Source organism: Rhineura floridana, chromosome 2 (genome assembly GCF_030035675.1).
Source record: "Rhineura floridana isolate rRhiFlo1 chromosome 2, rRhiFlo1.hap2, whole genome shotgun sequence".
Lineage (NCBI taxonomy): Eukaryota > Metazoa > Chordata > Lepidosauria > Squamata > Rhineuridae > Rhineura > Rhineura floridana.
In genome coordinates, this window is record NC_084481.1 from 191440007 (window position 1) to 191456813 (window position 16807).

Sequence of the window (16807 nt, forward strand, 5' to 3'; positions counted from 1 at the left end):
TGCCGGGAAGGAGAGTAGGAGAGGCAAAGCAGTTGGGAGGTTGACGCAGTGCAAAAACACCAGGGGAGCCAATCTGGTACTCCTGGCAGTATGTTTGCACCATACCAACCTCTCTTCCGCCTCACCCTTGTCTCCTTCCCAGTAAGCAGCAGTGACTTAGCTGTCAGGTCAGGCCACCTCCCTGCTATGCTACCCACTACTGCCTCATACATTTGATCTATTTTTACTTTAGAGACAGGCTAGGGACCAGTATGGGCTTAGCTTAGGGCCTGTATGATGCTGCCACCCAACCACGTTGTCCACTACTAGAATGAGGTGCACAAACAGTTCTCGCATACTTCATGGTTATTTTCCTCTTTTTAGGTCTCTACATACTTCTGATTGTGCAGGGCAGGGAGCAACAGAAATTCTAAAGCAGACAGGACCTCCAAACCACTTGCTGCTGATCACTGATATAAGGAAGACATAATAAAATAATCTGAATCCACATCTCACTTGCACAATGCCCTTCGTCACTGTCTGTCTTCCACGGCGCAATTCATTGGCCTCTCTCTCCACAAAACATAGTGGCACTTTTCCAATAAGAATCTGAGAGGGATTGTTCTCTGGAAAGGACAATTCAAGACCTACATCCTCTAGACTTTTGTGACAGCGCCTAGAAATTAAAATTTAAACACTAGAAGATTAATCTTGGATATTCCTTTCTCTCCCCCCCCCAGTGCACAAACCCCGCAATTACAATTACTGCACTCTCTCAAAAAGAAACAAGAGTGCAGTAAAGGATGTCTGCAATTAGTTGTTGAGTTATTATCAGTAATAATAGGAGAGGGATAACTACCTGGAGCAGAGCAACAGTTATTGAGCATTACTCACTGGTAATTCAATAAAAAAAATATTACTTGTTGAATGGAAGCATTACTAGAAATGTGGCTACTTCTGCCCATAATTATTTTAAAACTAATATAATGGATTGATTTAACAGCAAATGAATGTGTATTTGAATATATCATTTTAAGTTGTAAATTTTATTATGATTTACAGTCAAAACAAATGCCCTTTTACACCACAACCCTATACATGTCCACTCGGAAGGAACTGGCTTACTCTGAGTAAGAAGAAATGGGACAGCAGCCATAAGTTTTTTCACATTCCAACCAATGTAACTTGAACGGCATAATCTGTCTACCACAGAAAAGCAACAACTCAGAGAAGGAGATATTCATTCACTTTCAGTAATAATTGACTGTGCCAGCAACGCTGGTTGCCATTACATTTCCAGGCCTAGTTTACAATACTGGTTTTAACTTTTAAAGCCCTAAACATTTTGGGTCCAAGCTATCTGATGGACCACCTACACCTGTACCATTCTGCCCACACAATGAGATCTCAATTGGAGGCCCTCTTAGGTGGTCACCTTCTAGATCTCTGAAGTGGATGGCCACAATAGAAGGACCTTTTTTGAGGTGGCTCCACACCTTTGGAACTTATGCCCGTGCAGTTGTGTAAAGTACATTTCTGGGTTTTCAGATGGCCTGAAAGATTCATTTGTTTCAACTGGCCTTCCCTGGGCAATTCTTTGGTGGCACTTGCCTGATGGAGGTTGGAATATTGTTACTTTGCTGGAGTTCTAAGTCTGCTTTATTCTTGTAAATCTATGTTATTCTTGGTTTTAGAAATGACTGGGTTATTATACTTGTAGTTTTATTGTAAGCTGCTCTGGATGGGTTTCATCAGGAAAAGTGGCATATGAATATTTTTAAATAAATAAAAATAAAAGAAATAAAAATCACATCCAATTATTTGATGTTCTGGCTAGTACCAACCATAAAAGTCTCCTCTGCTCCTCTGTTATCTCAATCTCCAATGGGGGACAAACAGTAGATGCCAGCAATTTCTTTTTGCCCAGTGCTTCAGGTTGCTTCTCATAAGAATCTGATGGCAGAGCAACAAATGCATTGTTCTTTAACTTACATACAGGAAATGTGCCTCACTGTCTGCAAACCTATGGTTTGCAGTGCAACATGTATGCAGCATGAAGTAACGTACTCATTTCTTCAGGAGTGGATAGGGGACCTATACTATTAAGGCAGAAATATTCTCCGGTTTTGGCTAATGGCTACAAGTTTGTTATGAGACATACGGATTCCCAGCCAGTATCAACCATGGCCTTCCTAATAGGTAACAATTATTATTGTTTCCTTCAACAAATGACTCATCACACAAAATAACAAAGCAAACTGTTAAAAGTATTGTGATTCCATTTAAATCCTTCAATAAACACTTCTCACATTCCCAGGGGTTTTTTCAAATTCTAGAGCAATTATCACTACCAGCCTACAACCAGAAACATTTTTCTTGGATTCTTCCCTGTAGGAAACTCATAACTCTTGTTGACAAGGAGGGTCAATGAACTGTTATAGGCACAATGGACTGCTGCTGTGTTTTACTGAGTTGTGGCCAGAATATTCTGAGGATTGAAAAAGCCACTTCCTTGCAGGATAGGAAAAATGATTCATATTCCGCTGAAAATATGGGATGTATAGAAATATGAAAAGAATCCCACACTGAGGATGCTAGTCTTCAAAATTAAACTAATGCCATATTTTCATTCTCTACAATTAACTGACGTATACACCATCACTATAAATCTGATGTAGATTTGTATCAGAAAAGAAATGAAGCCGCTTTCTTTAACCATGACTATATGGATTTATACCTGTAATAAGTTGCTCAAGGCGGACACGCTCATGGGCTGCATGCTGATCCACCAGCACAAGTAGGTTTCCACCTAGAAGATCATCATCATCAAAATTTCAGCATATAAATATGAGCTACAATTTTCTTCTCTTCTCATCTAATATAATAGAATGAATAAAAGTGAAATGCTGCTGCAAATGTCAGGGAAAAAAGGAGGGGACATCATCATATCTGGTGGAACTGTCATGCATCAAAAATATTGGAAAAAGATCAACTGCATAACAGTTTCTGTTATATTCCTTTAAATCCAGGGTTTTTTAACTGAATTATGTCAAGGGCTTGGTATGAAATGAACATAAAGTAGTAACTTCATACAAGCTGAGACAAGAAAATTGTATGCAAAGGAATGGCGATAACAAAGAATGCTGACAGTAAATAATAGTTAGAAAACGTTTGGGATTTGGCCTTAATGGCAAAATTTACATATATTATTTTCGAGTACAAGAAAAAAAGCCTTTGTATTTAATTGGAACCTTTTTACTGAATATTGCAAAAGAAATACATTATTTCCCCAAGGGTGGTCTTGACATTTTTAAGGTGTATTAATAGTATACACTATTATTAATTATAATATTAATAATAATAGTGTATTATTGATGTTATGTTCTCTTTTTATATGGTCTATGGACTAATTCAGTAACATTATATTATATAATTATACAATTATATTCTATACACACACTAATTTATTAATCAATTATCATAATTTGAATTATCTTATTATTAAGCCATTTTACACAGATCTGTCCTAACTACCATGCACTAGATTGATACTTCTGGAAACTGGAGCCACAGCTTCATGGTAGGGCACACTTTGCAGCCTCATATGTGTACATATATATATATATATACATATATGACAGTTCTGAAAGCAACAAACAGAACTTCACTCAAGCTTTCCACACGTGCACACACACACATATATATAATTGTGAAATGTGTACAGCACATTAGTAAACGTTTTAATATGGAAATTCCTTTTTCCATTTGCATTAGTTTTTTTAAATTAAGCATTCTTACTATTTGGGCCAGCCTAATAGCCTTGGGAAAAGCCATATTTAACTGTCATCCAATAGTTTTAGTCTATGTTGAACTGTTTACGTGCATGTGTTGTCACACACAAGGTTTGGCTTTTGACATACTACTGCAAATGCTCAAAAATGATATTTGCAGTGGCATGGCTATAGACGCATGAGCTAAAATGGCTGGGAAACAATATAGCCCAGGATACTGTGTCAGATCTACAGTTTCTGAGTCAACGTGAAAGTAGTTATGGCACTGTCCCATGTATAGCCAAGTTTTACAGAAGCTTTAAAACCCTGTTAGTCCAAGAAAGTAGTAGTTTTACCTGTGTCTTCATTCTCATCTGCCCTAGTGTTGATTAAACAAGCAATAAATTTATTGTCCACTTGATTAAGAACCTGTAACACATTCAGATGACTATTCATTAACAATTCCAAATAAATCTATAGTAACTGTATAATCATTCAGTGAAAAGGTTTAAGATTTCACTAGATATCCAACAACTTGTTGATATATGTCAAAGAAAGCATAATTTTGCTAACAGAAGCAATTAACTACGTCATTATCTGTATCTTTCCAACCCAAAAGAAACCTTTTCTAGTATTTTAGTAATAGTAGTAATTTATTCAAACTGCTAACACATTTACCTGCATCGAATCAATCATCTTCTTGGTGAACCTGTACGGATACAGAATGTTATGGATTTTCACAGCAAGACTATCAGCCTGCCCACTGCTCACATCAACAGCAACCTATAAAGCAAATAATCAAAGATAATGTCAGAATGCCAAATGAAACAACAAATATCAGATCACAAAATCATATAACAACTGTGTTGTTGTTCTTAAAAAGTTTGTTCATAATAGAAGACCAATTCAAATAGCATTGGCATGGATATTTCCCACACAATCTTGCCAACCTCTGTGGAAAGCCAAATATAGTTGTTACACCAGCAGCGTGGAGCCTTCTTGACCACAAGAAGTGATTTTTGGCAGCAATCTCACCCATAACATTTAAATTAGTCCCACTGATACTTGAGAAACAATGTGGTGACCCACTCTAGTATCAGCATGTGGCATTTGGAAACAAATAGCTAGTAAAATTATAGCCCACTATCATTGTCAGCCTACATATATGATGGTGTGTGTACATTACTGTGAGATATCTAATCTATATATAATAAATGATGTTATTATTGCTGTCTTTAGAACATATTTATTTGAAACCGAGTCCAATGGAGCTCCAGAGAACTTATTTTCAAGTAAATTTAATGCGTTTGCAGTGATTGCAAGTATACAATCAACCCATTAACATGTATTCGGGTTTTTTTTTTCTTTTTTTGTGAAGCCCAGAAAAAAGCTTCTATATAATAATGTGATTCAGATAGAAAAGCATTGTCTCAACACTTTATTTTAGAATGTGCCTATACAGTGATGAAATTGAAAATAAATGGAAGGAAAAAAGAAATGATTAACTATGACCAAGTGAACAAGTCTCTTAACCAGATTACTAGCATGTTATAGAACAATTAATAAATAACAAAAGAAAAGGAGTGAGAAATGTGTGTGTATAAGAAAGAAAGAAAGAAAGAAAGAAAGAAAGAAAGAAAGAAAGAAAGAAAGAAAGAAAGAAAGAAAGAAAGAAAGAAAGAAATCATAAAAAGTAAGAAAGAAATCATAAAAGGTATCATGTAATATTAGAGGGAAGAAGAAAAACAAGCAAAGGCAAACAAACCTATCTAGAAAGTCAAATCACTGTGAATAAATAAGGACTAAACAAGCAGCACTTTGACTTGACTATTGCCAATTTAAAATATGAATATGTTTCCTGAGTTATTGGAACAACGAAGTCAAAGACATTTATCCTTCTGTTGCCTTTTTAAGATATTTATTCTAAAGATAGCAGTATGCCTCATGAGTAAAGGAATTTAATTTAAATGAGCAATAAACACAATGGATAACACTATTGCTTCCCTATCACAGAACAGAATCCAGTTAGTCCTATAAGAATAATCACATTGAAATATTTATTGCCAGAGATACATGGAAAATGGAAAACTATGCTATAAATCATTTAGTTTATAAACTAGGGTATAGTGCTCTATCCTCATTCAAGATTGTTGGTTTGGTAATATAGGTTGGGCCTATAAAAGCAGTTTGGTTTCCAAATGAAACAGGATAAGCTTTTGGAAAAAACATGTAGAAAAATACCACCAACTTCCAAATTGCAGTACACTACATAAAAAGGTTTTGTAGACTCAATAAGCAAAAAAGGCATCAGTAAGAAGTCCAAAAATCACAATGCAACATAAAACTGAAAGACAAATTACAATGTGATATAAAACTGAAACAATTCCTAACAAATAATGGGTACATAATACCACCCACCTCTGGAAAATGAGCAAACACAGGATTGTCCCACTCTGAAAACAAGGACTGGAGAGATTCTCCTTGAGAATCTAGAAGAGAATATAGGTACAGTTTTGAAACTATAGGGTTGATTCATATTTTTCCCTGTACATGTAATGATAATCTCCAGGTAGAAAAAGGTGCACTCATGTATGAAGTGCAGATGTGATAAATTAAAATCTCAAATAAGTACACAGATTAGGAAACTACTGCACTGTTTGAATAGAAGGATACAAAGCAATGTTTAATTAAGTTGCCATTAGGTTGCCCCCTCCCCAACTTGTACTTAAACAGCTCTGTGATCTTTGGGTGGGATTGTTAAAATGGAGCCTGGCTCTTTCTCCAGGGTGCTTTAGTACAAGCCACCATGCCTTCAAATGATAAAGATAGCTTGAAGTCTGCTGCCCATTCCTACTAGAAAAAACAAACATACCAGAATAATGATCCAACTTCCCTTGGTTGATAAAGATCTCAAAATTTAAATGTGGTGCCATTTCAAGACTAGAATGAGGACAATAAGAAGAAAGGAATTAATCCCTCTTCAAATTACTGATGTTTACACAGAACTGGACACTGCATGCTATCCACAGTCACATTGTAATTGACTTTGACCCTAACAGAGTTATTTCTGATTCCACACATCAAGTGATTCATACAAGTCTCATTGTTAATAGACCGTGAATCACTCCAAGTTCCTGTTGGGACAGCTGGCAGAATTATTTGGTTTATTATTAATAACATAGTACCCTATGTCCTGGCAAAGCAGGCCTACCTCTGACATCTTGCCTTGCTAAACTCCTCTCTTTCCGAGGTCTTGGAAGGAAGGGCACAATAAGCTCACTTCTAAAGGGGTGACATCTGCACTGAAACCCTAAATACTCAACAAAAGAATTATTCCTATAGATGCGCTTTCAAGAGTCTACAAAAATGTCTACTTTTTTATTAAAGGATCAAAAGGTGATTAGCATCACACAAAACAGAATCACACACATTCAACAGCTTAAAATGGAGAAATAAAGATATAATCAATGTTATATGAATTGCAAAATAAACATTAGCAAGGAGACCTGCAGGTTAATTGTACAGTAGTTGTATAACAGAACAGTGGTTCGGGGGGGGGCGGAGAGGAAGAAAGTTTAGGTCTTTGAAGGAAGATTTATTTCAGGCCCAACATGTTTCAGAACCTTTCTCAGGAGCACCTTTTCAAAAGCAGCTCTTGTTCAAAATGCCTCATCTCCCAAGGATTGTTCAGAAATGTGTTGGGGACTTCCCCCCCCCCAAGCACCTGGACTTTCTTCCTCTTCTTTCCCCTGACACTGACGCTTTCATGGTTTTTGTGCTTGGTTTTCTTCTTAAACTATGGGGCAGCCCCTTGGAGTGGGGGAGGGTGCACGACACCTGGAGTGCAGCATTCCAGGGAGGGAGAAAATCCTGCAGTAGGCAAAACCACCACCACTTACCTCCCCAGAAGGTAAGCGTTGGTGGTTTTGCAACACCAAGAAGCAGCTTAGTGTTGGAAACTGCAGTAAGACAAGGGACATGACTGTGGGAGCTTCTGGACACAACAGCTCCTCCCCACTCCTGCCTCTTTCCCTGGCTAGCAGACTTTAGAAATGTCCAGTTCTAAGTGTTGACTTTGTGCCCCACAGATCCTTACACACACAGCAACAGAATGCCAGTGGACTGGAGGATTGAAAAAGTGTTGTAAGAGAGCCCAGTTTCAACAAGTTTGAGAAACACTGTTACAGAACTCTGCTACCCAAACTACTGATATTTACTGTATTACCCTCCATGTGGCTTCATTTAAACATACTTTCTGTAAACCCATTTAACTGAATTTATAATTTTGCTGGTATTTTGAACGTATTACTGACTATTTAGAATCCAGAGTATTATTGCAGTAGAAATAACTAGTTGACTTGACAGATGATGATTGCTTAAAAAAATTATTGGAACAGGAGTACAGAATGAAACCAGGACCATGTTCAGACTACAGTAATACCTGTTAACAAAGTAGATGCATTCCTTGACATTACTTCTTTAACAGAAACTTCAGCATCAGAGGTAGGAATAAGATGAAAAGAATAGTGATAAGTTCCTACACCCATTCATAGATGGTGGAGACAGCTTCAACAGGGGCTTTAAAGGGTGCCTACCTTTAAAGGGTGCCTCCAAATCTTATTGGCGCCTTCCAGCCCTGGGAGAAAGGCACAGGCTTGAAAGTTTATCCATTGCATAGCAAAGCAAAGCTGCTCAGTTTCACCTTAAAAAAAGCCTTCCTGAAAGGGAGCTTGGTTCCTGGAGGATTCCTTAACCAAGGTATTCCTGTACTCAGGAGTGGTAGAAAATAATTGAATCAAGCTTACTGGGCCCCTTTGGGAGAAAGGATGGGATATAAATTTTAATAAATAAAAAAATAGCCCAAATTATTTCATTACTGTTTATGAACTCTGTGAATTGATTTATTTTTTCTTTATGGATTATAGAGACCATTGGTATGTGTGATAAGGTTTGTATGTATGAATTTTGTAACTCCCAATTCATTCATTCTCAACAATAGTCAACCAGCTACAGAGATAAATGCTGTGAACTTACCACCCTCCATGACATTTACAGCCATTGTGCTTATATCTTTAGTACATACAGCCTGAGGTTCCTCACTACGAGGAGCAATATAGGTGCTCAGTCCAGTCATTTTGTTGATGTATACTGTCCTACCCAATGATGTATCAAACTGATGAAGCCACTCAGACAGATGCAATTGTGACTCTTCCTTCTCACTTGCTCTCAAATCATCTGCATCTTCCATGTTACTGGTCAAATTCACATTTTGGAGTTCACAGGGTTTCGTGGCTTGCTCTGTAGTTCTACCCATAATGCCTGTATTTTCGCAGGAGCCTTCAGAATCAACCTCTTTATTGAACAAAGCTAAACTTCTGTTTTGGGAATCTATATATTCCCCATCAGTGTCAATGAAACAATGGTTGTCTGTATCTTCCACATCTCCTAGTCTTGTGCTAGAGATTCCCACAGGATTATTCTCCTCATCACAGGCTGAGGCAAAACAGAAACTCTCTGTCCCTACTCTTCTTGGGGAAATTTGAGGTATTTGACTAGCACTCTGCGAAAGTTTGTTTTGAGATAAGCGATCCTGTCTGTCTCCATCTTTTTGGCTTGAATGTGCTTGGAATTGTTCTGAAGGTTGCCCTATAGGTTCTATAATTAACATTTCTTTAAGGCTGTTCTTCATTCTAGACACTTTAGAGGCAAGTGTTCCTGTGAATTTAGTGCCAGAAAGAGATTTCTTTTTAATTTCAGAGTAATCTGTCAGTAACGGAGGACTCTCCTTTCCATGAAAAGCTTTTCTGCTTAATAGATTTTCTTCTGTGGAGTGCTGAGGTTTTTCTAAAGAAAGAAGGCAATTGTGGCCAGTATGATTAGACACAACATGCTCCTTAGTTGCAGTTTCACAAATACTAGAGTGTTGGTGATCTGCATTCTCATCAGTAGGAGATCTGCCAGAGCCTGGCATTTCAACCTCATTCCTCTTTTCCACATTAGTTATTGGTGGTATACTCTTTATACTCCCATAATGTCTCCTGAATCTATCCAATGATCCCAGTTTTGGATGCAAGCTTAGTTTTGTAAAGCCACAATATCTAGGCATCGCTGAAAGCTCAGCTATTTGCTTATTCCGAGTTGCACTGCCTAAATGATGAACAGAACCTGAAGGTGACATAGAAATACATTCTTTGACATGCGACATTACAAAGTTGGCACTACCATTTGCAGGAAATGAAGCTACCTCATTCTTTTGACCTGATACATTCCCCTTCTCCATGCATTCATTTCCAGTTGCTGTGTTGGTTAGCCTCAAATGTTCTTGAGAACTTTGAGTTTGCTCTGAAAACCGTAGCTTTTTTTCAAATATAGCCTTGGCACTTATTGGGCCCACTTTTGACAGTCTGTTAAATGAAATGTTAATTTCTGTTTCACGTGGTGGCAGATTTTGCATCAGGTGAGTTATAAGGCCTGTGGAACCCAACTTCAATTGTTCGTGTCCCATTACTTCTCCACTGGCATTTGATAATAAAGAAGGTACTCTACTGTCTTTCACAAGCTTATATTTTCCCATCAAACCATGTCCAAAAGGAAATTCACCTTTAAACTCATTAACATCTTCCATAGCTTCAGTGTATCCCAGAGTGACAGCGTTGGGGATACTTTCCTGAAAATCTCTATCTTGTAGGCTATTTGCATCTTTATCATATTTCTCAGTACAAAGTGAAGTACCAGCATACTTGTCTATTGCTGAAACAACTGACCTGTCTTGTACGCTGATTTCTTCTGAACAATTGGAATTCATGACCTCAGCTGGGAGATTAACAGGAATGTTTGACTCTTGGTGTAGGCTACCCAATTTTTGCAAATCGATACTGCCAATTTTGTTCGGCAGAAGATTCTCCACTTTACTACTACTCAGTTCATGAACAGGTTCAATACCAGTCAAACCTGAGCCAACATCTGTTCCTTCCAAATTGTTAGTAGGTCCTACGTGATCTGGTGTCATCTTTGCAAGAGTTCTTTTCCTTCTCACAGACTTTGACTGCAAATTAAATATTTCATAAGAATCCACAATATTATCACAAGCTTTCTTAAAACTCTCCTGCATATCCTTCTCCTCAGGCAGAGAAGGCTGTAAATATTCAGTTTTAACTAAACAAAAGCCATTCTTTTCATTAAATTCTTTAATATCTTCACCGCACAGCTCAATAAATAGATGTTCTCGCTTTAAAAATTCTTTTACTCCTTCCTCAATGCAAGCTAGGAGAGCATCCCAGCAGCGAAATTCTATTAGAGTTTTTGCAGGTTCCAAACACACATCATATTCATCATGTGGACATTTCACATTGATGACAAAGGCACCATGGAGCTCTGGGCCAGACCGCTGACGAGCAGGACTTGAAGTCAAAGACCCACTTTTTGCCTTACATATACTACTTTGTTTTCTTAATAAAAAATCAATAAGTTTATGCATTCTTGTTTTTAATACCGGTCTACTATTCACATATAAAAACTGAATACTCTTATTGTAATGCCCTTCAGAACTGATAAAACCACTTATCTCAAACACTGCAGATTTATAATTTATTTCTCGTAATTTCTGGGATTTACCTAGACCATAAATCTGACAAAACCTAGAGCAGGTATCTTTTGTCTTTGATAACTGAAGCAACATTGAACAGGAAGCATCATTCCTTAAAGAAAAGGAGACAGAGGGATGAATAAGAGAAAGAGCCTCTACTTTATGCCTCACTTTCTCAAATTCCAGTATGGAATCCATACACTTTCTCCTCACAGGTAACTGGTGGAATAAATTGTACACAGTCACTGTTGTTCCAGCACTTGGTCTATTCAATTCTGTTTCAGAGACTTCGAGTCCTTTTCCATTGTGAAAGATTTTCAATAAGGTTTTTGCTACCTTATTTGTCTTCGATGATATTTCCAATATACTGGCCACACTTGCTATGCTTGCCAAAGCTTCTCCACGGAAGCCATAACACTTTAGATTTTCTAGGTCTTCCACTGAAAAACATTTACTGGTAAAATACCTATTTCCCACTTTGTTAAGGTTTTCTCTTCCCATCCCAAAGCCATTATCCACCACCTGGACCTTAAAGGTCTCCAAATCCATTCGGACAGCCACACATGTTGCTTTAGCATCTATGCTGTTAAGGACAAGCTCCTCAACACACTGGCCTAGTGAGCTGATGGCCACTCCAGACCGCAAACTGGTTTGTATTTCTTCAGGCAAGCATTTGATCATTGCAAGAGCAGAAGAATGAAAAGCTTGGGAGACTGAATATGCACTGCCAGTTTCTCTTTCTTTGAATCTCCTGTAAGAAAACAGAGAAAACAACTAAAAGCAGAACATTTAGCCAGAGTCCTCATAAATCACTTAGCGTTTTGCCTAGTGTGTTTCCACATTCATTTTTGTTGTCTTCCAGTACAATCCTATATATGCCTACGAGGAAGTAAGTTTCAATGAGTTCAATAGTGCTTAGCTGCAGGTAAGCAAGTATAGGATTGCAGTGTTAGTAAACAAAACCCAATTCTTATTTTAGAAAAGTTAGGCAATTGCAGAATAATACCTTTCATTTCTAAGTTATAGTCATCACTTCTGTATGTTCTGTCCAAACCTTATGAACATTCACATACACACAAAATCTAAAGGTATCAATGCCAAAACTAAATTATGACAAATTACTGGTTTTTAGGGCACAATCCAACCGACTTTTCCACCTGGCTGGGGGGAGTTGGATGCCACAGACCTCTGGCTGCACTGGCAGCCTCCCGGCACCGCTGGCCTCCACTGCCAGGAGCCCTCCACCATGGCTGAGCCTCAGCACTGCCAGGAGCCTGCCACTGCTGCTTGGGGTCCACCAGGACAGCTAGCCCACTGGACGGAGTGCCAGCGGAAGCCCCGAAAATGGGGCATTCCGTAGGTGTGGCGGGGGCAGGGCCATGGGGGGCATATGTGAGATCCTCCTCGCATTCAAAACCCTCCCTTGAGTCCCAATCCACCCAGGAACTCTGCCAGCCAAATGGCCGGTGCAGTAAACAAACTGTAATGACTGTCTATGGAGAGTGCTTACTCCCCGGGAGGGCTATTAGAGGGAGCCAACTTCTTCCTTCCTGCTCATGCACATGGCTCCTAATGGAGCCAGCGTTTAGCCAGGCTGGCAGCTCCTGGCGGATGGAGGATCTCGCAGAGCTCTCTGTAGGCTCCTCCTCTGTCGGCCCCCCTTCTGGTGGCTCCTCAGCATTTGAATTACTCTGCTCGCAAATTTAAAAAAATAAATTCACAGGTCCCAATGCTAGTTAAAACTTGACACACATACACAGAGGATGTTCTTATCAACCTAATATTGGTGAACTAAAACATAACTGTAGATTACTACTGATTTCTCCAGCAAGCATTTAGCTGGCACATGGATGAGAACAAATGCAGATATACAAACATCATGCTTATTATGAATGCTCTAGATCAGAGGTGTCCAACACTTTTTTCATATTAGCCAAAATTGTGAACGTGTTGACATTTATGCCACATGACAAAAAAAAAAACAACTGTATTTTTGGAGGCAGAAAAATACACAATATTTTCATTAAGAAGTTCAGGGAAATCAGGCATAAAATCTGTTAGACTATCTCAACTCTGCCTCCAAAATTTCATCCAACAGTTATGACCTATAGTTTGATTTCACCATTTTACCACATAAAAAGGTGATTTGCAGAGCTGAGTTGAACAACAAAATTGAAAACAGTTTTGGGATAACTGTATTTAGAACTGCAAACCCATTTTGATTTAAAATACAAGTCCACATAATAACAATTGAATCATCTTTCAAATGCTGAGTGCTTTGAAGTAAAATCATTCGTCTTGAAAAGGTGCCTCTCCAAAGAAAGCAGCCTCACAAGCTCTTGAGATAGTTGAGAACTGTAGATGTCAAAGTGAAACGGATCTTGCATTTTGCAGTGTACAAGACCCAAGGATCAACCTGTGATTACTAAGGGCAAAAGGTAAACTGGTACATGTATAAAAGAACTTTATTAAACAATTTATTTTAAAAAGTTGCTAGAAGTAAAGTGCCAATCTGCCACAAATCTATCGTCGTTTTCCCTCATGTGGCCAGTGGTGACTGTGTTGGACACCAGGACTCTAGATGAAGGCTTAACATTGTAAACAGGACATTAGCAACAGTTTTTTAAAAAAAAATTGGATTTTCCACAGGAATGGTAAATCTGGGGAAAATGCAGGCTGCTATTTTGAAACCAACAACATCATGTGAACATTGCAAAAAAATTAAATAAATTAGCACTGATTCCACAATAAACACCTGTCACTCTGAAAGCCCCTCAAAACTATGTAGTCAATTCCAGATTAGTTACAGTGACTTTTATCTGTGTGTGCATATCTGCACTTTCTTTTTTAAAAAAAACTCAAGGAAAGAAGCTGGGTACCATATTGGCATTGAGGACGCATTAAAAAGGGGGGAGGGCAGACAGCACCTAACAGCTCCCTTTGCTTCTAGGTTAGTGCCTTTGCTCTGACCACTACCTACACAGCAAGTACAGTGTAGTAGTTAAACTCTGGCTGAAACCAGTAGATACAAGTTCAAAATTAAAAACAACCACCACTTACCCACCTCTACTCAGCTATGACACTCACTGGGAGACCTTGGACCAGTGAGACCTTGGACCCACCCACTCTAACCTACCTCACAAAGTTGCTGTAAGAATAAAATTGGTAACTACACCCCACATGCACACAGATAAGTCAATCAAGGTGGCATATCTCAAACTCCTTGGAGGAAGGATGGGATACACATGTGAGAAAGAGAAGAAATAAATACCTACAAGGATTTAAATGAAATAAAGATATTCCAAACACATACAATTAAGACCACTTCTCCTTATGAAGTGATTCTAGCTGATGAGGGGAAATGAAAATATCCCCGGCTCTCTCCTTCATTTAAAGCAAGACAAGACCAATCGGCTTCGAGAAGAAAAAAGGGGGAGAGAAAGGCCGGTAGGTCGGACTTTAGAATGACAAAACCGGAAGCGGTCGGCCTGCCTTGGGTACACCGCTAGCTGTCGGCAGCAGAGGCAACGACAATCTCTGTCTCCTCCTTTCTTTCATCCCACGCGTAGTCACAGCAGCCTCGCTTCTCTTCCTCGCTCCGCCTCCCCCGACCTAAAGACCGCAGAAATCCACCCGAAGGATAGCCAAGCCAACTGGCATCCCCCGCCCCCTCAGCTGGGGCTATTAACTGTCAATCTCCCGAGAACTGGACAGTGACTGGAGTGCTGAGGATGAAGGCCTGCTGGTACGGCTCAGTAACCATAGGCGGAACAATCGAGATTTCAATTGTAATGCATCCTGGGTATTGTAGTCTTTTTCGAAATCCTTATTAGCCCCGCCTGTAAGATCCCTGCAGCAATCTTCAAGTAGAAGCGTTTGTGTTAGCTTCGCTAGACAAAACCGTGTGCTCCTCAAGTCAACAGTGATAGTCAACAGGTCCTAAGTAAACTCTGCAAAAGTGGCGTGGAACAGCAGCAATAGAAATTTTATAGCTTCAGCTGGTAAGACAGCTGCGGCCGTTTCTGGATGAGGATAGCCACTGTTGTCCACGACCTGGTAACCTCCAGACTGGATTACTGTAATGCGCTCTATGTGGGGCTGCCTTTGAGGTTGGTCCGGAAGCTGTAGCTGGCGCAAAATGGGGCGGCGAGACTGCTGACTGGGGCAGGGTATCGCCAACATGTCACCCCGCTGCTAAAAGAATTGCCCTGGGTGCCCATTTGCTACCGCACCAAGGTCAAGGTTCTAGTTTTGGTGTACAAAGCCCTATACAGCTTGGGACCAGGATACCTGAAAGACCATCTTATGCCTTATATACCCAGTCGATCCTTGCGCTCTGCAGGTGAGGGCCTCCTGCAGATACCATCTTATCAGAAGGTCGGTTCTGCACAACATAGGAAACGGACCTTTAGTGTGGCGGCACCTACCCTGTGGAACTCCCTTAGACAGGCACTATTTCTGTTATCTTTTTGGTGCCTATTGAAGACCTTCCTCTTTCAACAAGCCTTTTGAGACCTTGTCCCAGTCTGCTTCTGTGTTGGAATCGCTTTTTAATGTTTTTAAACTTTTTTTAAAAAAAATTTTTAACCCTTTTTTTTTATGTCTTGAAAGCTTTTAAAAAGTTTTTAAAGTTGTTTTGTTTTAATGTATTTTAACATCTGTTTTTATGATGTCTTAACGTGTATTTAGTGTTTTTGTTTGCCACCCTGGGCTCCTGCTGGGAGGAAGGACAGGATATAAATCAAATAATAATAATAAATCTCTTTAAGCAACAGAACAGCGGACCTCTGGCTTGAACAGAAGCTTGGTCTCTAGTGTGGATCATGCACAATCACACTCCGTCCATCCAGTGAAGTGGGCTGTAATCCAAGAAATTAGTTAGTATAAAAAAAGTATTACTCTTTAAGGTGCCACAAGCCTTTGTTTTTGCTGCAGCAGACTAACACAGCTGCCCCTTTGGAAATTATCCAAAGAGGTCAAGAATTCTTAATGATGTCTATATACTGTATTGCACATCAGTTGGAAATCAAATCATGACATGAAAGTTGGGTTTGAAACGTTTGAGTCTTCTTTTTTTAAGCTCCCTCAGTTCATCAAATCTGAGCGCTAGCTATATAAAACAGCCTTCTCAATACAGTGCAGATTGCAAATGTATTAAGTATTTCTAAACATTTATTTTATGTGGATAGGCTCCAGTTAAGAACAGCATTACTTGATCAGGCCAAAGGCCTATCTAGTCCATCATCATGTTCTCACAGAGGCCAACTAAATATGGGAAGCCCAAAAGTAGGACCCTAAGGCAACAGTACTCTCCCTACTTGTGATTGCCAGCAACTCTGTGGCAAGTACTGTAGCCTTTGATAATCCTATCCTCTATGAATCTGTCTAACCTTCATAGGAAGAACTGTGGTACAGCATCTACTTTGCATACAGAAAGTCTCAGGTTCAAGCTCCAGCATCTCCAGGTAGGGCT

General features: G+C 39.2%; 1 protein-coding gene across 8 annotated transcripts in view; it reads right to left on the reverse strand.

The window, feature by feature from the left end:
• MLH3 (mutL homolog 3) overlaps positions 1–15124 on the reverse strand; it is a 24403-nt gene extending 9279 nt beyond the window's left edge. Inside the window, exons 1-9 of one of the 8 annotated variants that reach the window (XM_061611765.1) lie at positions 14648–15112; positions 11801–12085; positions 6622–6689; positions 6168–6238; positions 4428–4532; positions 4106–4178; positions 2717–2788; positions 1824–1932; positions 496–655 (exon numbers count right to left, since the gene is read on the reverse strand). In XM_061611765.1, the coding sequence (XP_061467749.1) occupies positions 496–655; positions 1824–1932; positions 2717–2788; positions 4106–4178; positions 4428–4532; positions 6168–6238; positions 6622–6689; positions 11801–12015 (873 nt within the window). In that variant the 5' untranslated portion in view covers positions 12016–12085; positions 14648–15112. Of the gene's footprint in view, positions 1–495; positions 656–1823; positions 1933–2716; positions 2789–4105; positions 4179–4427; positions 4533–6167; positions 6239–6621; positions 6690–6960; positions 7060–8783; positions 12086–14398; positions 14590–14609 lie in introns of those variants that run through there. The other 7 variants (XM_061611758.1, XM_061611759.1, XM_061611760.1 and 4 more) reach the window with 7 other exon arrangements.
• Between the last annotated feature and the right edge of the window lie 1683 nt (positions 15125–16807).